The following is a 25977-nucleotide window of genomic DNA, read 5'->3' as shown; positions in this document are numbered from 1 at the left end:
TGCATTGGAGGATTGAAAGTACTTAACTGCTTCAGAATATTTGTGTAACTTTTGTTTTTATTCCTAACCCTTTTCTTTGACACCAACTCAGTATTGCTCCAAGTGTAACAGTGATCTATTAATGTCCACAGTGTCCTAGTTATTTAAGTCACCTTAGGGTGTAGGAACCATCTGTGTGCCATCCCAAATGGGTACTTGCTGTGTGTATTTTGAAGTGTATTTGTATGTTGCTTATATATTGCTCCCTGACTGTTAAATTAATAATTGTTTAATAAAGATACCTTGAGTGTAAGAGTTTGTTTGAACACTTGTCACTGTGAATATCTGTGTAGAAACCGTACTGCTCACATTGACCCCTCTTGAGATAGGCCTGGCTGCTCAGCCACACTACCAACCTGTTAAGTACAGACCTATACCAAAGGTTGGGTTCCTATTTCCAGGAGGTCATGGTTGCTCTAGTCTCCCAAAGGGTACTGCACACAATCTTGCCTAACACTGGCACCCTGGCAATAAGCTTCGGATGCCATGTCACCCCTTGATGAACTAACACCAAAGGCTGATATGTCAATACTGGCCTGCAGCATGACTGCAGGATCCACCTTGCCAGGCTAAGGGCAGATTCTGGCCACAAACTACATTTCAGTGCCAGAAGAAGCTCCTTAGCATCTGCTGACCTGTGGGTCTCTGTAAAGTTCTCGTACTGTTTCAGCAATCCATGAGTGAGGAAGCGTTGGGAGGATGGGCAAACCATGACCTAAGGCCTGTATTTGTACATTTGGGAATAACAGAACAGATGCCCTCAAAGAATTAAACCCTCTGGGAAATGTTCACAGATTCACATCCAAGACACTTGCAGGAGATGAGAGAAGACCTGGCCATTTTGAATGACCGAGCCTTGAGTCTCTGCATAGCATTATCATCCCAGCTCTCAGGAGGTGCAGACACATGTAACTGTCCCTTAGGGAAGTGTATTAGGGCTCCATGGCTATGAGGAATGTCATCCCACAGAGAAGGTGGCACGCAAGGGGGTGTTGCCCCATCTGCCTGCCACCCACCTGAGTGTGCCCCACTAATATGTCCAACCTGTAAAATCCAGTCATACAAAAGGCTTTGCCTTCACCCTCCCTGGAAGCCAGGAAGTTTGCAAACAACACTATTGGAGCTGAAACAGGATTGTAATCCCTTTCCACACTTCAGCTATAACACGTGGACCAGGACACTTAGTAACTCCTGGAAGTGGAATGAGCCCAAGATTTCCTCCTGTGGCAGCAGCTGAAGCCGTAAGACTCTAGGACATGGCCCAAAAATGTCCATGCCACGAGGGACAGGGAGCTATCCAGAACTAGGGAGTCAAATATCCCGCCATATTTGTCTCAGTGGACAACACAAGCCCGCTATCTCATTCTTCTGACTGTCTTCAGATTTCCCAATCCTACTTCTGGGTCTGGGGAAGTAGGATTGGAAAATCAGAAGAATGTTTCAGAAGAATGAGCTCCTAGGCTTGTGCTGCCCACCGAGACGTTATCAGCCAGAGGAACACTTTCTCCGACCTCGCGTTCATGAGAACATTTCAAACATCATGAAGCGGGGGGAAAATGTAATCACTTTCCAGTCCCCAAGGTTTAAGAAATGTGTAGGCCATTTTGGTGAAGGGGCGGGTCTGTAGCTGCAAAATCATGGCAGCTGGGCATTGAGCTGCCACATGAATGGGTTTGTTGAACAGGACTGCATGCTGAAAGGAACCTTGCAAAAATGTGAGACACCAGCTTCCATTTGCTGAGTTACCTGGAGTTCAAGTCTGCTGCCAGGAAGAGACCAGACCGGTATTCCATAACCTCCAAGATTAAACACTGCAGGCAATAAAGCCAGAAGTCCTTTGCCAGGAGTCTCGACCCTCATACCTTCAAATTGTTGATATAACAGACAGCAGAGAGGTTTTCCATCATCAGCAAAATGCATGTAGCAGCATGCATTGCAGCTAAGGTCCCTGATTGCAAAGGACCCTACCAGAGCTCCAAGCCGTCGATATTCCCTTTCCATCCTACACCCAACAACCCCCCCTCCACCCCTCCCACACACACACACCTTGGAGAGATTGTCACACTGTGTCCCCCAGCCAGAGTGGATCGCAGCAGACTCTATGACCAGGTCTGGGATGGAGCAAAACATTTCCGAATGCCCAGACTTCCTGGCCAATACTGGAACTCCTTTTATTCTCGCTAGGCTCCTCAGGATCACAATACCCTCCCTCATTACCGATTGCATTTTTCATTTTGTCTATGAAGGTAACTGCACAATTGCAGAAACTCAGACTAAGTGGAAACCAGGAAATTCCAATTGCAGCGCCTGTGATTATAAGAAATGTCTTAAATATACGATTTGACCACATAGAATGTAATTATCTGATGTTCATCTTTAGTGTATAACTGTCAAGTACTCGGTACAAAAATACAGAAAAATATAATTATCAATCTTCTACCCAAATCATTGATATAAAATGTACAATAAATAACTCTGATGTGTCCGAGGCAACAGGTGTTTCGACCATTCGGGGTCCTTATCAAGGTTTAACATTCGCAATTGGTCTTTGAACAATGGTCCTAGTCAATTTTTCACTGATATAGAAAATATATAGAAAATGTTGAATGTTCCCGAATGTTTGTAATCACTGTTCCGGGTGAGATATTGTATGTTGAATGGTTATGGCCTGAAGTACGGCTGTTGGAGCACAGTAGGCAATAGCACACAGGGTGCTGAATGATGGCAGGAATGATTCTGGGCTGGACATTCCGATATATATGTATGCAGAAATCGCTTCTAAGCTAAAGGAACCACAGCGGCCATACTTCATGCCATAACACCCACTGGGAATGAGGCGTCCACAGGTGAGACACAGGAAAGCACTCAATTCCAGATGCATTCATGGGGTACTGATATCCCTGTCCCACTAAACCAGGTGACACACCAGTCTACGAGCACTAGAAAAAGGGTAAAGAAAATTCAAGGGTGAGACTGAAGGCTTCATTACAAGGACGGTGGTAACCTACTGGTGGGTTGCCGCCGCCCTCGTAACACCGAATCCACCGCCTGACTTCCCAGTGCCACTGGGACATTAGAAGTCCCGGCGGAGCGAGAAGTCAGGCGGCAGATTTGTTATTGCCCCATTCACATGGAGTCCCTTAGGACTCCATGGGAATGGATTCACGGAATCACTGGCACCGTTCTTAATGGTGCCGGTGCTTCCATGACAACTCTGCGGGCGGAAGCCGTTGCGCCTGGCGGTCAGATCTGCTGGCCGTAACGGCCCCCACCCGCAGAGTTGGAGTGTGTAGATCCGGAACGGGTGCCGATATGTTGCTACCGGCACCCTTATTTCCAGACCCCAACACACTCCTAACGCGTCCCAGAGTATTCCCCCTTTTCTATTGACGGTACTGAGATGAAGAAGAGACTGTTTTTTATTTGTATTTATATACTGATAACGCGCAGGAAACCTGTAGGCATCAGGGCGCGTAACAGACCTACAAACACAATTAATCAACCATCACAGTTAAATCACTTTACATTTAACAAACAAAAAACATAGAGGCCATCGGCAGGGATATATCAACAGCTAGGGAGGGCAACCATGGCAACAACACAGTTATGATGCAGAGGCCAAGGGAAGACATCATTTAAAGCCTAAAAAGCGTGAGCGAGATGGTGAGAGATTCCTTTAAATGAGATGCATCAGAGAATCGCGTTACAGTTTGATGACCCTCTGGGAAAGTACTTGCACAGTCTTAGATAAGCAGGTAGGGAACTGGCCCCACAGCCCACTAGGACACAGTCACTGTTGGGTTGCGAGCACCAGTCTTTTAAGTCCAATCTGCGAAGAATCCGGCCCTGTTCTCTGTCAAAGCCAGGCCAGAACCTTGTAACGCAGGGCTTCTCTGGGCTCCGGACCTTCAACTCTGCGAATATTGGTAATGACAAAATTTCAATGGTCCATAATAAAATCAAGTGTACTTGTATCCTCAATTTTAGGCATTTGCAGCTTTCGGCGATGCAAATGATGCAAATGTTCCTTCTTGGAAATGGCCTTTCCTGCTATGGGTAGTTTCAGCGTATTTTGACAGAGTTTTGGGCCAAGTGCCGAAGAGGAGGTATATGTCTCCTGCAAATTGCCTGTGGAATCCATATTGGAAGGTTCTGCCTTTTCCTTAGGCTCCATTGTACACCTAGTGGGCCCCATAGGTCCACTGCTACAAGGATCGGTTTGTGAGGCTTGATCTGACACCTCACTTTGAATGTTGGCTAGGCAAGCCATGTCCAGTTTAGATGACTGCGCCACAGTAATTGAGCTACTGGGCCCATCTGTTTGTGAGGCGGTGTTAACTCTGGGTGGGCGAAAATCATCCATCCATTTGTTCAGTGCGTCCACCAATAGGTCCATATCGAAAGGACTAGTGCATAGAGTTAACTCTTTGGCAATATTAGCCATGAGATATGACCATTGAGCTGGGGGCCACAGACTCTGATGGAGAGAGGTTGGGTCTAACCCTCCCTAATGGCGCCTCGACAGGTCACCGCAGATGGTCCCTGTGCCAACCTGTGTTTTCCCCAGCCCTTCAAAAGAGGGGAGCACTTCAGGGATCGAGGCCAAGGCCTTTGAGGGACCGTCGCGAATATAAGTAGCAGAAGTGTAGATGGAGGACACGAGGCCCGCAGAGCTTGCAGCACCCGTTTCCACCAATATTATGGTCACCTTAACATGCGGCCTGGGGTTAAGGTATTTAAACTCCTTATTCTTGGGTGCTTGTCCACCAGGTCCACTTTTCTTTCTGACTGCCATAATGTCAGCCAGAAACCCTGAGCGTGGAAAGGGTGGTACAAGGACAGAATAGGAATACTGGGAGAGTAACAAACAAGGTCAAACATCTGGATATGTAGACAGCACCTCACACCTCCTCAGGGGAGGGCTGTTACAGCAAGCTCCACAGCGGGAGAAACAAGCGCTTACCGCATCGACGGGGCAGGCTCCACGCTCCGGATTCCACTCTGAGCGGAGCTTTCATGCATTCTCAGTCTGAATGCCAGAAGCCAGAGTACCCAGCTTCACCAGTCGTCCCTGCCCCCGAAACGATTGAAAGGCAGCTGATGAGACCAGCAACTGGCTCTGCACCACACCGCTGGGACACAGAGAAACTCTGCAGCACCTAAAGGCTGTGAACACACCATTACGGAGCTGACAGATTAGAGGAAAGGACCTAGACCAGCGTCGAGCCTCAAGCCACACGGCAACAGAGGGGTACCGCTGCCTCCGATACACGTGTTAGAGCGATGAACACCACACACTTTTACCACTCTGGTACTGGGACGAAGAAGATGCTTGCAGGGAGATAAAGGTCAGGCATGTCCAGTTCATTGTGGCCAGGCAAGGCTGATATGAAATCCCACACCTGCAGCCTGTCAAAGGGCTGCAGATGTATAAAAGGAGACCAGCCCAACCACAAAAGAGATTTGCAGCTGCAGGTGAAGACAAGAAGCAGGAGGGGTATGTTTGTGGGAGCAGGACCGTGCAGCAGAGTGCGCCGAGACCAAGGATCCCATGAAGCTGGCGGTCGTGTCATGTGGTTGGCATAGGAGCCAGAGCCCCTTTCTGTAATTGGTCCGCAGGAGGAATCTGTACCAAGCTGGTCCGTTCGCAGAAAGCTTGGTGCAAATGCTCGTTACCCGGGTGTTAGACTCTGAATTATCATCCTCATTATCATTTTCACATTTCCTGGGGCCCACTACCCAGACTTTGATTATTCAACATTCTTGTAATTAGTTAATTTTTATTTCCTTTAACAGGGAGATTCCTGATTTTACACATTTCTTTCAGTTGTTCTACTGTTAGTATGACCAGGGCTTCCTGCCTGAAGTTATCCATATATGGCATGTTACAATTGCTTTTCTAGTGGAGTTTAGCCTTGTGAAGGTTTTTAGTTGAACCAAAGTAAAGCAAACTCTCAATGTAACAACTCTACAATATATCCTCACTGCCTACCACCAGTGTTAGGAAAAGTTTGTATGCAGTACCCTCTGGGACCACTACACACAACTCCGACCACAGGGGTAGGAAAACCAACCTTTGGTATAAACTTGTACTACACAGTTTTGCTAGCGTGTTGAGCAGCAAGGCTTATCTCAAGAGGGGTCAGTGTGAGCTGTAGTGGAGTTACACAGAGATTTACAGTTACAGGTATTCAAATAAACTCTTACACTCTAGGTTTCTTGCATAAACAATTATTAATTTATTCGTCAGTTAGAATAAGCTTTCTTCAGAAGGGGGCAACATAATAGTAACACACAAAGACACTTCAATACTGTACACTGTTAGTTTCTAAATCAGTAAAGACCCTTTTGGGATGGCCCAAAGACACAACCTACACCCACAGATGGCTTCAATAACTAGGGTGCTGGGGACATTAATATCTTACTGTTGGCATTTAGAATACTCTTAGAAGTTGGCAAAAGGAAAAGGTTATTAGAACAACAAGAGACCACAAATCTTCTTAAGCAGGCAAATACTTTTGGATCCTCCAAGAAGAGTAATACAATTCAATAGGCTAAGCCAAAGTCAATGGGCATAGGATGAAGCACTTCTGGCAAGTAAATGGAAAAGTCTTTGCACAAGTTCTTAGGAGTCTTTGATGAAAAGAAAAATCAAATGTAGGGCCACAAGCTGATTAGACTTGTGAATTGTAGAAGTTGTAAGCACTCTACAGTAAGAGTTAAGTTCTCTCAGACTTTTTACAGTACCTTAGAATTGAAGAAAAAGATGCAGCTGATGACTTTGAATGGTTTGTGTCCTCCCACGTATTCCTCATCTTAGGATAATCGTATCCCAGTGTTCGAGACCACGGAGTCGAAGTCCCTCGAGGGCAGCCGTCGGACGTCATCCGATGTATAAAGGTCTCGAGCAGCGCCCGTTACCTCAGTTCCGTTTTTCCGATGCATCTGCTTCGTGAATGAACGGCGCATCAAGAATTTCTTCGTCAATGTCCTCTTCTTCAACTCCCTCCACGCCCAAGACTGGGTTCAAAAAATGTCTGAAGTATGGCAGGAAGATGTCTATAACTGACCCCCATCGGACTTGCCTCTGGTGCCTCAGCCCAGACCATCGGGTTGATTAGTACGGGTCCTGTCAGGCCATGTCAAATAAGGCTCTTAATGAATGCAGAGGTAAGCTGGCGGTGGGGGAGCAGAAATATAAATCTTCGAAAAGACAAAAGGATTCAGATGAATCTGGTAAAAAATCTCATCACGAGTCGAGGAGGTCGAGATCAGAAAGCTGTTCGAGGAAATCTTCCTCGTCCTCGACGAAAAAGTCAAAAAAGCGACATCTTAGGTCTTCTTCCTCCTTGTCCTCTTCTGAGAGGAGAGTAACTTACCTGTCTAAGCACGATGCCCCCAAAAAATGGGAGGCCTACAGGGCTTCGATGCTTAAGATATTCGAGAAAGCGGCCCAGACCCCCTCAAAGTTGCTGCATGGTGATCGTGCCCCTACTCGCTCTAAAAGTGACAGAGGAAAATCAAGATCTAAACACGCAAGGGTTGAAAAAGAGTCAAGAGTGTCTTCAAGAGAAAGTTCCCCGACGCCTCGCATTAAGTCTAAGCCCCCAGTGCATAAATCGGGGCTAGAGGAATCGACATCGAAGTCGAAACCAAGACTCGACTCGACACTGTCGACGAGCATAACGGCGAGACCAGTGACGAAAATGACGTTGACACCTTTAGCGGTATCAAAGCCTTTTTCGACCACATCGAAGCCTCCTTCGACACAGTCGAAGCCAGCATCTACCCTATCGACGCCTTCAACGCCTTTATCAAGGCCTTCTTTGATACCAAGACCCAAGTTGATGCCATTGTCTATACCTCGGCATCTTCCACTGTTAATGCCTGAAAAGACTTTCAACCCTCAACCTAGACAGGAATTTTCTTAATGCATGTCATCTGTATATGAGGAACATTCCGCTGAAGTGGCTGCCACTCCAGCTGGAGTTAGATTTGGAGCCAGAGAGGTTCCTGATGGACCCACAGTCTAAGATAACATTCCTTTGACTGTCTACAAATGCCAGTGGCTTAGACACTTCACCTGAAGTGGATTTTGAAAGGCCAGATCCTACGGATCATGCGGATCCCAGTTATAGGAATCTTATGGGAAGGGTCATTGATTTTATGGGTTGGAAAGCAGCTTTCCCGGATTAAGACTAGGATGACATGACTGACCTCCTGAGTGAGGGTCCTTTAAAAGATCCTGTTCTTCCATTTTACAAAGCACTGCAAAAAAGGGTAATGATAAATTGGAATAATCCTGATTCAATTGCAGCAGTAAATAAGATACTGGTTCCAAAATCTAGGCCAGCTTGATCAGATCTAGAATATTTATCCAAACATCCATCTCCTGAAAGTCTAGTGGTTTAAGCTGCAACCTCCACTAGGCAATCAGATTACCCATCAATACCACCAGACAAGGACGATAAAGTTGATGCTTGGGCCCGGAAAACTTTTTCTTCAGGACAGCATGGCCCTGAAATCGACTAATGTCACTTGCACATTAGCAAGTTATACTTATACCCTGTGGGACTGCATGTCATCAGCGGCTGAACGCATCCTGGAAGGTGAGAAACGGGATGGTTTCCTGGCTCGAGTGAAGGATGGTAAAGAGGTTATGGAGGAATGCCTTCAGTCAGGATTGGACACTGCAGATAGTATAAGCAGGACCATGGCATCTAGCACGGTCTTGCGCAGATTCACATGGCTAAGTAAATCTGGTTTTGCACCTGATGTGCAGTCTAGATTACTTAATATGGCCTTTTTTCGGCTTGAGGTTGTTTGGCAGCAAGGCAGTCGAGAGCCTGGAGAAGCTGCAGACCTCGAAAGCGGCAGCAAAAACACTTGGCGCTGCTATAAGGCAACCTCAATAACACTCTTACGTAGGCTCATCTTCCTGGAAGAGTCGCCCCTTTTGCTTTTATTCCTCTTTTGGAAAAGGGAGGGGGCAGGCTAGTCACAGAGGCCAACAGAGAAAACCTTTTTGTGGTGGAAAAGGGAGAGGTGCTAGATCAGCCACAGCAGCGGCTATTACCTCCTCAGCCACTGCTGCATCCGCTGCAAACCCACTTTGAGGTCTTAACCCACAAAGGGAGGCAGAATCACTCTGTGTCTGGACGAATGGTGGGGTATTACGTCCGATACCTGGGCACTAGAGATAGTGACCCATGGTTACTGTCTTCCTTTTCATCAAAGACCTCAAGATCACCCACCGGGAGCCAACTCTGTAAAAATTGTAGTGGAGAGGAATAAGGGCTGATACTCCCCCTATTTTCTCAACCCCCAAAAAGGATGCAGGATTGAGACCCATCTTGGACTTGAGAAGCTTGAACAAGTTCCTCAGGAAGGACAAGTTCAAGATGGTGACCCTGTCTCAGATCCTTCAGGCTCTTCAGCTTCAGGGCTGGCTGGTTTCATTGGACCTACAGGATGCTTACTTTCATGTGCCAATCCATCTCGAGCACAAAAAGTACCTGAGGTTCGCAATTGGTGGTTCTCATTATCAGTTTTGGGTTCTACCATTTGGGCTAACCTCCGCCCGAGGGTTTTCACCAATCTGATGGCGGTAGTGGCAGCGAGTATCAGAAGAAGGGGATTCACGTCTACCCTTATCTGGACGATTGGCTAATCAGGGCGAGTTCATCCGATCGAGCCCAGGAACATCTGGCCTTGACCTGCCACTTCTTACACACCCTGGGCTTCTCCCTCAATTACAAGAAGTCACAAATGATTCCAAGCCAAAAACTCCAATTTATTGGAGCGATCCTGGACACTTCCTCAGGGAAAGCCTTGCTTCCAGAGGAGAGAGCTCACCACATTCTGCAGATGGTAATGAAATTTCAAAATGTCCAACATCTACCGGCATTCGACTTTCTAAGGTTGCTAGGCCTCGTGGCATCCTGCATTTTTCTGGTGCCAGAGGCCAGATTGAGGCTGAGATCCCTTCAGTGGGCCCTCAGGACTCAATGGTCGCAGTTTTCAGGGGAGATGTCAGATCTTCTACAAGTCACGACCAAAGTGGCTCAAGATCTCCTATGGTGGGCTTGCAAGGAGAATATCCTCAAGGGGGAACCTTTTTGGCAACCATGGCGGGAGATGACGGTAGTGACGGACGCCTCACTTACGGGGTGGGGAGCCCACACCAACGATCTGACAATCAGCAGTCTTTGGTCTCCATCGGAGTCCAAACTCCACATCAACCTTTTGGAGCTAAGAGCAATCAGACTAGTGCTGAAGGCTTTTCTGCCCTCTGTACAGGGAAATAATGTTCTGATAATGACGGACAACACAGTGGCCATGTACTACCTCAACAAAAGTGGAGGCGTAGAATCACTTCCACTGTGCAGAGAGGCAATGCAGCTCTGGTTCTGGGCAATGCAAGAAGGAATCGCTCTATCGGCAGATCACCTCGCCGGAGTGCTAAACACGGCGGCAGACGCTCTGAGCAGGCAGAGCACAGTCTCCCACGAATGGGAGCTAGCTCTGCAAGTCCTTCAAAAGATCTTCGCCCTTTGGGGAACCCCTCAAGTGGACCTGTTTGTGACCGGGGCCAACCGGAAGTGCGAACTGTATTGCTCAAGGGAATTTCCCCCAAGAGGAGCTCTAGGGGACGCGTTGGTAGTGGACTGGGTATTTCCACTTCTTTACGCGTTTCCTCCAGTCCCCGTGATTCCTCACGTGATCGGAAGGTTGAGAAAGTTCAGGAAAACCATGATCCTAATTGCCCCGGATTGGGCCAGGAGGAAGTGGTACCCTGACCTTCTGGACATGTCCATCTGCCCTCCAATGCGTCTTCCACAAAGAGAGGATCGTCTCTCGCAAGAGGAAGGTTGGGTTCTCCATCCAGAGGTCAAGACACTCGTCCTTCATGCATGGTTTCTGAGAGGCTAAAATATAAGGATTGGGACCTCCCAGATGACGTAAGGGAGATTTTGCTTTCGGCCAGAAGGCCAGCAACAAAATCCCTGTATCAGTGTCGTTGGAACAAGTTCAGTAATTGGTGCAGGGATAAGAATGTGGATTCATTTCTTTGTAATACTACAACAGTACATTCTTTTTCTCTTACACTCAGCCAATTTGGGGCACCAAATTGTAACGATAAAGGGTTACTTGGCAGCGCTATCCGTCTTTAAGCGCTCCTCGGAAAAAGAGGTGTCCTGTATTAAAATGCCTTTTAGTTATTCAATTCTTGAAAGGGTTGACAAATGTATACCCTCCAACACCTTTTCAGGTGCCCATCTGGGATTTAAATCTAGTCTTAACATTTCTCATGTGTGCTCCTTTTGAACCTTTACATTCTTGTCCATTAAGACTGCTCATTCTGAAAACAATTCTGTTAGTGGCTATCACATCAGTCCGCAGGGTAAGTGAGTTGCAGGCACTGTCTTGTAAGCCTCCTCACACACCGTTTTCCATAGGGACAAGGTTATTTTAAAAGTCAAGCCATCTTTCTTGCCTAAAATAGTGTCTTATTTTCATCTGTAACAAAGAGATTGTCTTACCTTCGTTTTATTCTCCACCTCACGCTAGTAAGGAAGAGGAGAGGTTACATAGACTGGACCCAAAAAGGGCTCTCAGTTTCTATATTTCCAGATTGGCAAATCTCAGACAATGTGACCAACTATTCGTTGGATATACTGGGCACAAATTGGTCCTTGCAGTATCTAAACAAACTCTAACCAGATGGATAATTCTAGCAATCTCTGAATGCTATAAACTAGCTGGGAAAGAGCCTCTAGATGGATTAAGGGCTCATTCAACCAGAGGAATAGCAACTTCCACAGCCCTTCAGAGGCACACCTTTTGTAAAGCATTACTGCTGGGACTACTTCATACCAAGGAGGACTATTTGCAAAAGCTGTCCTTCATTCAGTCCATAATTAAAATTTCTAGTACTCCCACCTCCAAAAATACCACTGCTATGGGAGTCTATCATAATATGAGGAATACGTGGGAGGACACAATCCATTCGAAGAACAAGTTACTTACCAACTGTAACTTCTTTCGATTGGATGTTCCTCCCACGTATTCCTCATCGACCCTCCAATCCTACCCCTCCGTACAGTTTACGCCAGTTGCACTCTGACTTCCTTAAGAGCCTGAAGACTTAAAGCCTGATCAACTGATGCAACCATGAACACCGTAAAAACAGAACTGAGGTAACGGGCGCTGCTCGAGCCCTTTATACAGCGGATGACATCGACGTCGGCCCTCGAGGGAATTCGACACTGCGGTCTCGAACACAGCGCCCCCTAGTGAAAACATTTCCGATGCAGCTGAAGCTGGGATACGATTATCATAAGATGAGGAATACGTGGGAGGAACATCGAAAGAACGTTACAGTTGGTAAGTAACTTGTTCTTCTGTTCCTGTGCAGCTCTGCTGATCGTGCTGCTCCTGAGCTGAGCCTCAGTCGTGGGGACAAGAGGGAGGGCGTCGGGGGTTCTCCTGCAATGCACTGGGACGGTCAAAACTCGCAAACGGCAAACTTCACTTTCAGTGTCTGTTCAGTGTTTCAGCTCCTCGCGTCTACCACAAATAGCAACAGCGCGGTTCCTGGCTGTCAAGATGGACCTTTGTTGCTTTTGGGGTCCCACACTCTGAGGGGGCTCAGGCTCGGTCAGTCCTGCTTCTTGGGAGTCCAGAGGATCTTCCAAAAGCTGTAGGCCGGCATAAAAGCAACGCACACAATCTGGTCTTCCTCTCCCTGGCTATACTGTTTCCAGCAGCAACTCTGTGGAAATTCAATCAACTCTGACATGAATGTCCAGGTGGCTTACTTTGGAGTTGATTGGTCCCACCAACTCAAGGGGAGAAGTCATCCGTGCAGGGGCTTCTCTGTCGATGCAAACTTGGAGTTTGGGCACTGCAGCAGGGCTTCACTGGGCAAACCAACGGTCCAGGAGTTGCAGCGGGCGTCCTCTTCAAGTTCTTCTTTGTTTCTTCGTCCAGTGGTCGCCTGTCTTCCAAGCCACAATACTCACCTTTTATTCAGTTCTCTCCCATTCATTCCAGCCTAGCTGTCAGTCAACCAGCAGGTTGGCTGTCCTTGCCGGACAGTCAGCCAGCCAATCGCCACAAAGTTTCGGGCACCTCCCTCACTTCCTGCCTACCTCAGACACTCTGGAGCCAGAGGTAGGCTTCACTCGTGAATTCCGCCAAACGCAAAATGAACAGAGACCAAACCTGGTTTGGCGCGCAGAGTAAATCTCAAGAAGGACCTTTCCACAAAGAAATGGTGAAAAAAGAAGACCGTGGCCCATTTTGACAAAGATGGCTGCTGTGGGTGCTTTACTGTATTTACGATCGCAACCTGCGGTAAATACACACCATGGTAGTTCAAACGAAACCACTATCACCAGCCATTCAGTGAGAAAAGGGTAACATAAAGAATGTTACATGAGAAACTAGACAAAGGGGATACTAGGTAACCCCTCCAGCACTCTATTGTAAATTAGTGTGTGCTGGGTCTAGAAAGTTACAATGGTAAGTAAAGTCAATTTAACTTTCTCCTGCATGGGGTCTGGCATGGATTCACATGCTCATGAATGTTCCCCGTCGTCATGCTGGGAATCCCCGGTAAAGAAAAAATCAGTTTCAGTTTCGTTTCTGAACTGTGTTTCTCCTAATAACCAATCACTGGTCTCTGGGTCATACTGCCCCCAGCCAATGACTGCCCTCTACCTAAGCCCCTCCTCTGGCAGCCATCTTTGGATTTTTACTGCACGTTCAAGTGTTGGGAGTCCTCATGCTATAGCTCTCGAGCTTTTACTGCGTTTTGCGATTTTTCAAAGAGTTTAATCTAATTTTTTCGGTCATTTGAGCCTCAAGCTCCACCGTTTCTACTTCCAATCAACAGGGACTCGTTTCAGAATTTTCTACGCCCCTCAAAGGTGAAGTTCTCGTCGAGTTACGCTTCTCGGAGGATTCCAGAAGATCTTGAGCCCTACCCCGCGTGGACATGGCCCAGGAAAAAGGGAGCACAACGCCCAGATCCAAGCTGTTCAGGAGCTGCCCTGGATGCGGATTGCAGAATGTATTCAAGGACGACGAGCATTCCAGATGCCTCTACTGCCTCACGAAGACAAAACGCACATGGAGAAGGACTGCGTTTTGCCAGAACATGTCGGAGCGGACCATGAAGGATCGGCGTATCCGCCTCACCAACTGGCTGGAGGGTAAGAGCCCAGCAGCAGGTGAGAAGAAGGGGTCCGAGCTGTCTTCTAAGACCTTTGAGGATGCTCTGGCGATGGGAGCCCAACAAAAGGCAAAGCACAGCGAGTCCGCGGGCACCGGGAGCGCCAAGCGGTCGGGCTCCTCGCCTGCCAGGCAGGGCGCACTTTCACCGATGACATCAACCACGAGCCAACGCTCTGGCTCTGGGAAAAGAAAGTCTGAGAACCCGGGTAAACTTAGGGATAAGTCCCGGTCGATCCTGACGGAGACACCCGAGGGGGAGCGAGTTGGCGACCCTCCCCCTCAAGGTGAAGGCCTCAGGCGCATCTAAGGTCATGAAGTCCTTGATTCACCTGGCTAAGACCTCTATCAGGAAGTCGTGGCGGCCCTGGCAAAGCCTGTGGAGGCTACCCCAGTGGAGACGACCTCGGGGCCCAGAGTTTCCCTGCCACCGTGGAGGGAATCCTCTTTTCAACCCATCAATAAGACCCCCGTGAGAACACCGGTGGAAAAAGAGGGGGGGGGGCGGTGGCCATCACGGACACGGATACAGCCTCTGAAGAGGAGCTGGCTGAAGTCATGAAGATCCTGGACAAGAGGTTTGAGGAAGTCCGGTCCCACGGGAGGGATCCCGACGAGGCGGACGAAGAAAGCGACAGAGGCGCCGACGAGGCCCCCATGGAGGCAGAGGATTCCACTCCCCAACCGTTGCGCCCGTTGCAACCGATACCTGGACCGCAGGACAACTCAGGAGCAATTCTGATGGCGGTCCAGGCCTTGTGTACGGAGAGAAGGACAAGGTTGCCCTTACCCCCAACGGACGACCCAGCGGAGCCTGGACTGTCGGGAAGCCCTCCAAGCAAGCAGAGGAGAATTCATCCCCCACAGCCCTTCCAGCCAGCGCGGCCCTCACAGCCTTCTTCTCCTTCCCAGATCCCGAGGGATGACACGGGGACGGAGACTGATGACGGTGGTGACGACGGGATGGGCCTCCCATCACATCCTCCTCGGGCCTCTCCGAACGACGAAATTGTTTCTTTCCATGCCATGATCGCCAGGGCATCTAAGCTCTTCCAGCTCTGCCCCGTAGAACAGAAGAAGGAAGGTTTCCTCTATCAACGGCGTGAGGCCAAGAGGAAGACGGTCCTCTCGGTCCCGTTACTTGATGACATCTGGGACGAGGGGCTGGAGCTCCTTAAGAACCCGTCCACGACGCCTGCCAAGAGAGACCGGTACGAGAAGAAGTACCGGGTCCCGGATTCCGCCCCAATGTGCCTTAGGGCGCAGCCGACCCCTGATTCGGTCGTCTCAGCGGCGGCCAAGAAGAAAGCGGCAGGGGCAACGGCTTCAACTTCGACCTCACCACCGGATGGCGAACGGAAGAAATTGTACGCCATGGGACGATGGGTCATCTCGTCGGCGGCGGCGACGACGATTAAAGCGCCCAACGCCCTTGCGATTGTGGCCCGCAACGACAGGGAGCTTTGGTTTAAGATCGCTCCTCTGCTGGACTTCCTCCCGGACGACAAGAGGGCTGAGGCCCTGGAGATCCTGTAGGAAGGCAAGGTAGCGCCGGACCACGCTATAACGGTGGCCACGGACATGGTTGACACCGGCTTCTGCCAGATGAGCAACAGTGTTTGCCTTCGCCGGCGTGGTTGGCTCAAGGCAACCGATTTCCGCCAGGACGTGCAGACCAAAGTTTTGGACATGCCTTTCGACGGAAACAATCTGTCTGGCAAGACAGTGGACGAGTCACTGCAGGCCATCAAGGCCAACATGGAGACGGCACGGGCCTTGGGAGTTTTACAGCAGCGACGGCCGCCCTTTTGGAACTCCGGAGGCAAGCAAGGTGCCTCCAAAGGATTCGGCGGCGGCTCCTCGACGTACCGCCAGGCGGCCTGCTCCTAGGCCTACAGAGGACACAGCAAATCAGGAGGATCTCAATATCGTCATCAAGGAGGCCAAGGCGGCAAGGCTGCTGCCAAGCAGGACTGAACTAGCCGTTTGCGTCGGGCCCCCACCTGAGCACCCCGGTAGGAGGCCGGCTGGCGAAGTTCGTCAGCGTGCGGGAGTCCATCTCCACCGACCGTTGGGTGTTGGATGCCTGGGCCCGCGGGCACACTCTCGAATTTCTAAACAAGTGCCCCCGCATTCCTCCCGTGGCCAGGAAGGAAAACCACGTCCCTCAACTGCTGCTGGAAGTAAGGGCGATGCTGAAGAAAGGGGCCATCAAGCTCCTCCCAAAGAGGCTCTGGGGCTCTGGAGTTTACTCTCTACGCTTCCTCGTGAGAAAGAAGACCGGTGGCTGGCGACCCATCCTGGACCTTCGTCGTTTAAACAAGTACATCAAGTCCCAGATGTTCTGCATGGTTACTCTCCAACACGTGCTGGGACAGCTGGAGGAGGGCGACTTCCTATCGTCGCTGGACTTGGAGGATGCCTACTTCCACATCCCCATTCTAAAAGGACATCAAAAGTTTCTCAGATTCGTAGTCCAAGGACGCCACTACCAGTTCAAGGCCCTTCCCTTCGGATTGAAGGTGGTGCCCAGGGTGTTCACCAAGTGCCTAGCACCAGTGGGGATCCACGTCTACCCCTACCTGGACGATTGGCTCATTCGAGCAAGGACAAGAGAACTCGCCGTCAAGCACACAGCGAAGACCGTCCAGCTGCTCACGGATCTGGGATTCTCCATCAATTTTGCAAAATCCCACCAGGTCCCGTCGCAAGTCGCACTGTTCCTGGGAGCCAGGCTTGACACAGTGGCACGGTTGGCCTCGCCGTTGGAGGAACGGACGAAAGCCATCCTGGGCAAGGTGCAGCGGCTGTCGACCATGAACGTGGCCAGGGTGAGGTCCATCAAGTCCCTTCTCGGCATGATGTCCTTGTGCATCTACCTCGTACGCCTGTGCAGGCTGCGGATGCGTCCACTGCAAGAGTTCCTCAACGCCCGTTGGATGCAAGCGGCGGGCAGCTTCGAAGACAGGGTCTCGCTCAACGAAACCTTCCGCAAAGCAATCCAGTGGTGGGGCAACCGCGAGCATCTCGCGGCGGGTATGGACTTCCAGACCCCGGCACATCAGGAGACGGTGAGGACGGATGCCTCCCTCGAGGGATGGGGAGCACATACCGGAGATGTCCACGCGAGAGGCCTTTGGCTGTCGGAGGAGAGGTCAGTACACATCAACGTCCTGGAGCTCTGAGCCGGGTTCTGGGCCCTCAGGTCATTCCTCCCATCCCTCAAGGGCAAGGTGGTGAGGATCTTCACCGACAACACCACCACGTTGTTCTACATCCGGAAGCAGGGAGGCACCAGATCCCTAGCCCTATCCAAGGAGGCCCAGGATCTGTGGCACTGGGCCGTCGCTCAAGGGATGTTTCTGGTACACTTCTACCTGGCAAGAATAAAGAACACCATCGCCGACACACTCAGCAGGGAGCTGCGCTCGTGCCACGAGTGGGAGCTGCGACAGGATCAAGTGGACCTGCTATTCCAACGATGGGGCAATCCCCAGATCGACTTATTTGCGACGGCGACGAACGCCAAGTGCCAGAGGTTCACCAGCAGGTTTCCCCAGCCGAGGAGCATGGGCGATGCCTTCTCATTCCCCTGGGATGGCCTGTTCCTCTATGCGTTCCCACCATTGCCGTTGCTGCTACGACTCATCAACCAACTCAGACGGTCCCGGTGCAGGATGATCTTCGTCGCACCGGCGCGGCCGAGACAGATCTGTCAGCATCCCCCCCAGTCAAACTGCTGACGGACGCAGATCTCCTCTCCATAGAAAGGAGGCGCCATCCTCCACCACGACCCGCGGTCGCTGAACTTGGAGGCCTGGCTCCTGCAGCACTAGAGTTTGGAGGGTACGATATCCCGGCAGACTGCAAGGAAGTGCTTGCAAAGGCCAGGGCGTCCTCAACTCTCAAGTGCTACGGACACAAATGGAAGAGGTTTTGTGTCTGCTGCCGAGCACAGAAGATTAACCCTCCTGCGGATTGCGGCCCCTCAGGTGCTGCCGTACTTGCTATCGCTGGCCAAGACGGGGCTGGCCCATGCTTCCATCAAGATCCATCTGGCGGCTATCTCCCGCTACACCAGAACTCCGGGACGCTCATCCCTGTGGTCCCATCGCCTGGTGAAGGAGTTCATGAAGGGAATGTTCCGATCTTTTCTGCCGCTGAAGGCTCTGGCCCCGGCGTGGGAGCTCAACGTGGTGCTGTCCAGGCTCATGGCCCGCCATTCGAGCATCTGCATTTGGCACCTTTGAAGTTCCTGTCGTGGAAAACAGCGTTTCTTGTGGCCATCACCTACGCACGATGAGTGGGGGAGATCCAGACCCTCTCCTGCAAGCCTCCATACCTGACTTTCCACAAGTCGAGGGTGGTGATGAGGGCGCACCCCTCCTTCATGCCCAAGGTGCCGTCGGACTTCATCTCAACGAGCTCTTGGTGTTACCTGTTTTCTTCCCATCGTCTTTGTCGCTGGCGAGAGGACTTTGCACTCGCTGGATGTAGCTAGAGCGCTGAAGTTCTACGTGGATCGCACGAAGAGTTTTTGGAAGACATCACAGCTGTTTGTGAATTATGGACCTGTGAACCAGGGGAAGGCCTTCCCGAAGGCTTCCATTTCCAGATGGCTCTCCGGCTGCATCATGCACTGTCATCGGTTGGCAAAATGACCGTTGCCCGGCAGTCCGAGTGACCATTCGACCAAAGCGATCGCTGCTACCACGGCGTTCCTATCTGGTGTGCCCCTACTGGACATCTGCAGGGCTGCTACGTGGAGGTCGACACACACCGCCACAAAATTCTACTGCGTCGACCGGGATTCCAGGGAGGAGTCCAGAGTTGGCCAGGCATTGCTGCGCAACCTGTTCGCCTGAAGTTGGGCCTGGTGAGGAGGTAAGAGATGCTTAATGTTGAGCCTTGACACCTCCCGTGTTTGTGCATGTGTGTACTGCTATGTATTCTTGTATTCATGAGCATGTGAATCCATGCCAGACCCCATGCTGGAGAAGGAACAAGTTACTTACCTGTAACTGTTGTTCTCCAGCGTGGGTCTGGCATGGATTCACATGCGAACCCTCCCTCCTACCCCTCTGCGGCTCTTCACTTGGTCCTACTGCCACTTTACGTGCTACCCAATCCGAAGACCGCAGCCATAGGAGGGGCTTAGGTAGAGGGCAGTCATTGGCTGGGGGTAGTATGACCCAGAGACCAGTGATTGGTTATTAGGAGAAAGTTCAGAAATGAAACTGAAACTGATTTTTTTCTTTACCGAGGATTCTCAGCTTGATGGGGAATATTCATGAGCATGTGAATCCATGCCAGACGCATGCTGGAGAACAACATTTACAGGTAATTAACTTGTTCCTTACTGCTCTGGGAAACAGTAGTTTATACCAGAGAAGGTAGTTATACCTTTGGGAAATCTGGAAGACTTGCCTGTGTCACTACACTGAAGATGCTGTGTGACACAATGTAAAAGATGCCTATGGTGTTTGTCAGACTCCACAACCAAAAGAAACAGTGTACAAAATCGCATTAAAATGCATGAGAGCGGGTAAAAAGGTTCAAACTCTCTACAGGTAAAAATAATCAAGTCCTAAGGTGGAGGGAATTTGCACATTTCTGAGAATTCTCCCTAACAGTCCTCCCCTGGCAGATGATTTCCAAATTGACCAGTTACCTAACAGCAAGTGCAAGAAGTGGAGACCTTTTGCTTCAGGGATTTCCCTCACGGGCACTGCAAATCGGGATGCATTCTCCATATTTCCGCTGATTCCTCTAGAATTGGGGGTGGAGGAAGCAGTGCGGGCCAGCAGTTATCTTGATTACTCCGGACTGTGCACGAAGAACTTTGCTTAAATCACTTTTGGACATGCCTCTGTTTCCTCCTTAGAGGATGCCAAGGAGGAAGGATCTGGCTTTTGGCAGGATACTTCACCCAATGCCAGATAACTGAACCAGCAATCCTGCCTATTGAGAGACTAAAATACTCAAATTCGGACGTGTTTGAGGAAACTCTACATGTGATGTTATCTGCTGATCGATAATGTCCCAAATCCATCTATGCTCGGCATTGGCAAATATTCTCTAGTTGGTTCCACAAAAGGTTTATAGACCTGTTATCGTGTTCCATTGGTACAGTTCTAGAATTCCTGTTCTTTGGCCAAAACCAGCCTTCATGTTGAATCGGGTGAATGGCAGTTGCAACCTTCTCCATTTGCAGGGGAATGCCTGAGGAGTGTGTTGGATTTTTCTATTCCGACCATGAACCACAGTTTAAAAGGGCTGGTTAATGCGGTCTCCCTTCCCACCTCAAGTCTTTTGGGATTTTTTTCATGGAACCATAATTTAGTTATTTATGAGCAACTCTTTTTGAGCATATACCTTTGTCTTTTGATGCTGCTCACTCTTAAAGTAATTTTTGCAGTGGCAACGTCTTCAATAAGAGTTTGAGCTGAAAAACCTGAGCTTTCTGCAATCTTTTCTATGCTTTTCCAAAGAGAAGTTCACCTTGAAAGTCAACCCCTCCTGCCTTCTTAAAAAATCTCATAATTTAACTTACAAATTTAAATAATCTTCCAGTGTTTTTCCACCCCCTCACTTGTGCACAAAGGAGGAACCATTCCATATGCTGGACTCTGAGACTGGCTTAGACTTCAGTTTTGCCAGAACCACAGAGTATCCTCTGGGCACTCAGCTGCTTGTTGACTTTTTTTCGGGGTCTCAGAAAGGCAAAGCTGTCTTGTATGCTTTCACAATGGACTGTCTTATGCAGCAAAACCTGTAGATAACTAGCACACAGTAAAGTTCCTGTAGGCTTCAAAGCCCATTCTACAATGGATCAGGTAGCTATTTGTGAGTTGTAGAGAAAGGGTTTTTAGCTGCACATTGGTCAGACGGCAAGGTGGTTGTCTCCTCACATGTTCACAAAGGATTGTTTTCCTGATATGCTGGCTGGTGAAAACACTTAATTGGGACATTCTGTGTGTCAAAACATTCTGATTTAAGGTGGATTTACTTTTCGTTCCCTCCTCTGGTTATAACTGTGGGAGTCTTTCAAGAAATGAGATATCTGTGCGAGGAATGCATCCATTAAAAGAACATATGTTCCTTTGGTAATGGTCATTCTGATGGTATTAGGTTCACAGATTGATAATAGACCCTCCAATTTACCCCTCTAAATATAATTGTTCTGTATTCTTCGATGTGACAGGCCTGGCTTTCCTCAGTATCCGTCACTGGGGAATAATTGGTGGCACAGAGGTCACAGGGTGATGTGGATCTGCATATATACTAAGGGTGTCCGTTACAGCAGAAGTGGTGACATAGAGTCGATTTGGGGAGTTTTCCGACGCCACCCGTTGGTGTAAAAAAGTCAAACAGTCGACACTCTAGGATGACATTTCATCCATCAATGAGAACACCATTGAAAATCAGTAACTTCCTTTGTTCCATGGAAATCGATAGTCAATTGTGAGATGTGGATGCTTATCAACTGTTTCTAATATCCTGTGAATACATTCTGTTTCTTGGAGTATGGTTGAATAAAAGTCTGCCTTGGATATGTGTGAGGGAACAATACAGCAGAGTTTGTTGTATAGTTTGATTAGCATGCTCTTGGGCACATCATCCTTTCCCCAAGGGCTTCATCAGACCAAGTGGTTGACATGCTATTCTATTGGTGCTAAGGGATCAGTCGATCTTTTATTCTTTTGACACGAGTATTGTTTAGAGTACTGCTTTTTTTAACCAAAATATGACAACATTGGAAATGTGAACAAAAAAAGATTATGACCCTTAAGGCCCCTAAGTGATTATAAAACGCCTACTTGCGCATCAATAATACTGCAAGCATTTATCTACTGGACGAATGACATGAAACCCCCTGAATATAAACAGATCATGCCCGTTTACTCTGATGGCTTGTTAATGCATTGCACCTTGTTTTGCCATAGCTCCCATGTCTTGGAACATATGTTCGATTATACTTAATTTTGCTTTGTTAGAATATTTTTGTGGTATGGAACAAAATGTCCTATTTCTCAGTAAGTAGCATGGATGTAATAAAATTACTCTCCCCCCCCTCCAACCCCCCTTAGGTTTTGATGGACATGTTCGATCAGGATGATGATATTGGCTTGGTTTCTCTCTGTGATGATGAACCCTCGTCAACAGGTGAACTTAATTATTATGACCTGGTCAGAATGGAGATTGCAGAAGAAAGGCAATATCTGCGTGAACTAAATCTCATCATCAAAGTATTTAGAGAAGCGTTCCTGTCCAACAAAAAGCTGTTCATGCCATCTGTAAGTACTTTTGCGCTGTATTTCTTTATATGAGCTACTCTAAACAATATACATTCTCCAAAATGTACACATTATTGTCCAGGAACCTGATTTTGACTGTGGAGTTTTGGAGTCAAGTGCCCTAAAAACCTGTCTCTTTACCCGTCTGTCCTGAAAACTCCATTAATCCGAAGTATTTGAACCGTCTCCCCAGAAGGAGCAGGCTGCGTTCGTGGCATCTCTGACCCTTTTCGCTCTAAAAACCTGACTGTGCCGACTGTGTTCGCGGCGGCTGGAGCACACACTCTTATACACCTATCACATCCCTATCTTCCCTCAAAGCGCCACTAGCTGATTCACAGCATTCTCACATGTAATATCACAGAATTCAGGAACAACTGCACCTGGCAAATGGACACAAAAAAAATGGGCTAATCACAACAATAGTACTAAAAGCTCAGCGGTTGAGATGGAACCAGTGCCCCCGCCACCGCATTTGAACATCTAACCCACATAGAAAAATCTGAATTTCAGTGGCGATTAGTTGGAACATAGACTTGTTTGCTTCCATCCGCTTCTTTCATAGCCACAAGAACCAACAGAGAAAGCCAAATACCTGAGGGGGCGCCCCAACATCAAAGCGCCTCCACTTGGAGGCAATGGTACGTATACAATTTACCACTTCTCAGGCCGCAGGCACAGCTAACCACACACATCAGTATACAGCAAAGACCACGACAAACATTCTGTCGTGCTGTTCACATAAATGCTGTGCCACAATTGTTTAGATGCAGACATTCACTTGTATCCTGGGCGATGTCCCTATTGGATATGAGGTTTAGGGTTGCTTCTCATTCAGGTTCTGCTCTTTGGTCTGCCCAAGAATTAAGTGTATGTATGTTTGATTATTGCAGTTGTTGATGACTTGGCACCACCTATAGTATATTATGTAATCCCAATGTTGGTTCCACATACAAAAACACATTGACAGTATGCAATTAGTTGCGTTTTTTTATTGAATAATTTTAATTTCTGATGTTCAGATTTCAGTGTCCAAATGCAAAATGTCATTCTATATTTTTATTTATGATAGAATCTTGATTCATCAAAGTTGTAATTGTAACCTTAACCTTAAAGGTTACATCGATATATCTCGTGACATTCAGTTGAGCAACTTCAGATGAATCATTAATTTTAAGGTCCAAATTTGTCTCACTCGGACCTTTAGGTCCTATCTTCTCATCCTCGCCATGGAACAGAACAGGAGCCATCAATTTGCATCCTGTATGGGCAGGGGATCGCTCAGGCAGGGACACACTGCACCTGCAATGGGACCTCATGTGGGCGTACACCTTCCCACACACCCCCACTCCCCCTTGCCCTCATTCCCTGATTCACATGATCATTTGTAAGGCCAGGGTGGCCAGGGATGCAGGTGATTCTGATAGCGCCCAAGTGGCTGGCCAGGCTTTGGTTTTCAGAGCTGATGAGATTGGCGGTTGAGGGCCCTGTTGCTCTTCTATTGGTGACACCTCCCCTCCTCTCCCAGCAGGGGTTGGCAGTGGTTCATCCAGCTCTGGAGAAATTAGCCCTACCAGCCTGGTTCCTGAGAACGTGACCCTACCTGCAACACCTACAGTTGTCACAAGACAAATTAGGATCATACAGAAGGCAAGGAGTGACTTTACTAGGAGTCAATACAAGAGCAAATGGACCAGGTTCTGCTACTGGGCGAAGGAAAGAGACCCCATGGCTTGCCCCCTCGATCAGATACTTTTCTTCTCGGCACACCTTGCAAAGTCGGGCGTGTAGGTCGACATTTGGCGTACCTAGCTGGCGGAGATAGAAGCGTACAGAAACTCAATGTGTCATTCTCCACTTCCCATCCAGTGGTCAAAAGGCATTTTACAGGATTTATAAGGTTGTACCCCCCCCCCACCCCTTCCCCACAGTCAAGTGTCCGGACCCGGTCTGGGACCTCAATGTGGTGTTGGGTGCCCTGGCGCATAAACCATTTGAGCCCATGGTGATGGCCGACATCAGGCTGGTCACCATTAAAACTGCTCTTCTAATGGGTCTTGCATCGACACGTAGGGTCAGCGAGATTAAGGCTCTTGTAGTCACAGAACCCTACAAAAACGTCAGATGTGGTGATGCAGTTGTGGATGGCAGTCCACACTCCACTTTCCTAGAAGGGACGAAACACCTTCAGTTCCCTACTTGGCGCAACGCAGATATTTCTGAAGTAGTGAGCTTCAGGATCCTTAGTAATGGATGTACTTATTGAAGGATGTGAGTCAAAGGCTACTTTAAAGCATATTGAAAATTGTAGTACATGTTTCAAAAACAGTACCTTTATGTTTCTATGATTTACATGCTATTCAGACAATACTGAAAGGCAACTTGAATTCCTTCGGATACTCACAGTTTGAACAATCTAAATATGTGGGGAGGGGTTTGAAAAGGAGTGCCTGTGAGCTTAATTAATCACCTATAGGTATGAATTAAGACCTAGGCCTGCTGCATGCACAGTCCCACAGAGCCCACCCTTCCAAGGCTCAAAAGCAAGCGGTAATCAGAATTAATGGGGGGAATGTGATTGTACGCGCAAGCCCAACACAGGAAATCAATTCGCAGTAAGTATGTAAATGCATTCATAGAGTACAAATTCAGCTGGTGTAAATGTTGTTTTAATTGGTTTCGGAATAGTTTCAGAACAGCCGACACGTGTTTCAACCCAACTAGTCGTTTTCAAGGCTGTGATAATTGGACAAGGTTCATATTGCAAAATGCACAACAAACAAAAATAAAGACACATATTCATGAACATATGTTAAAGGCATGGTAAAATAAAGTCATAAACGATAGATGTTATGTTATGTTAAAGGTACTTATATAGTGCACCGTCGCCAGCGGAATTGGTCCTCAGGCACTCTAAATAAAGAAACAAAACTAATAGGCTAGGTCACTTGCACTTTCATCCTATCCTAACAATTGAGTCTGATCCTCTTTCCTTACTTGCATTAGTATTTGATTAGGAAAACACGGGTTCAAACGAGGTGCTCACACTTACAAATGTTTGTTTGAACAAACACTTAGATAATTTAGCAATTTGTTTTTTGCCAATAAATTTACAATCTTTCATGGGTCTCTCCTGTTTGGCTTCCGCCCAACCACATCCTACACACCTGCGCATTGGTATGTTATTTTTGTTTTTTTATCTATCTTTTATGACTTTATTTTACCATGCCTTTAACATATGTTTATGAATATGTGTCTTTATTTCTGTTTGTGCATTTTGCAATATGAACTTTGTCCGATTATCACAGCCTTGAAAACGACTAGTTGGGTCGAAACACGTGTCGGCTGTTATTAAATTTTTGCGAAACCAATTACAACATTTACTCCAGCTGAATGTGTACTC

General features: G+C 48.3%; 1 protein-coding gene across 1 annotated transcript in view; it reads left to right on the top strand.

Annotated features, from left to right (window-relative positions):
* The window catches only part of SOS2 (SOS Ras/Rho guanine nucleotide exchange factor 2), a 1344468-nt gene that overhangs the window by 331346 nt on the left and 987145 nt on the right, over positions 1-25977 (top strand). The window contains exon 5 of the mRNA XM_069638977.1: positions 22368-22574. Coding sequence (XP_069495078.1) covers positions 22368-22574 — 207 coding nt within the window. The remainder of the gene's footprint in view (positions 1-22367; positions 22575-25977) is intronic.

This window comes from Ambystoma mexicanum, chromosome 14 (assembly GCF_040938575.1).
Source record: "Ambystoma mexicanum isolate Mex_15411 chromosome 14, UKY_AmexF1_1, whole genome shotgun sequence".
Lineage (NCBI taxonomy): Eukaryota > Metazoa > Chordata > Amphibia > Caudata > Ambystomatidae > Ambystoma > Ambystoma mexicanum.
This window is presented reverse-complemented; position numbering and strand designations above follow the sequence as displayed.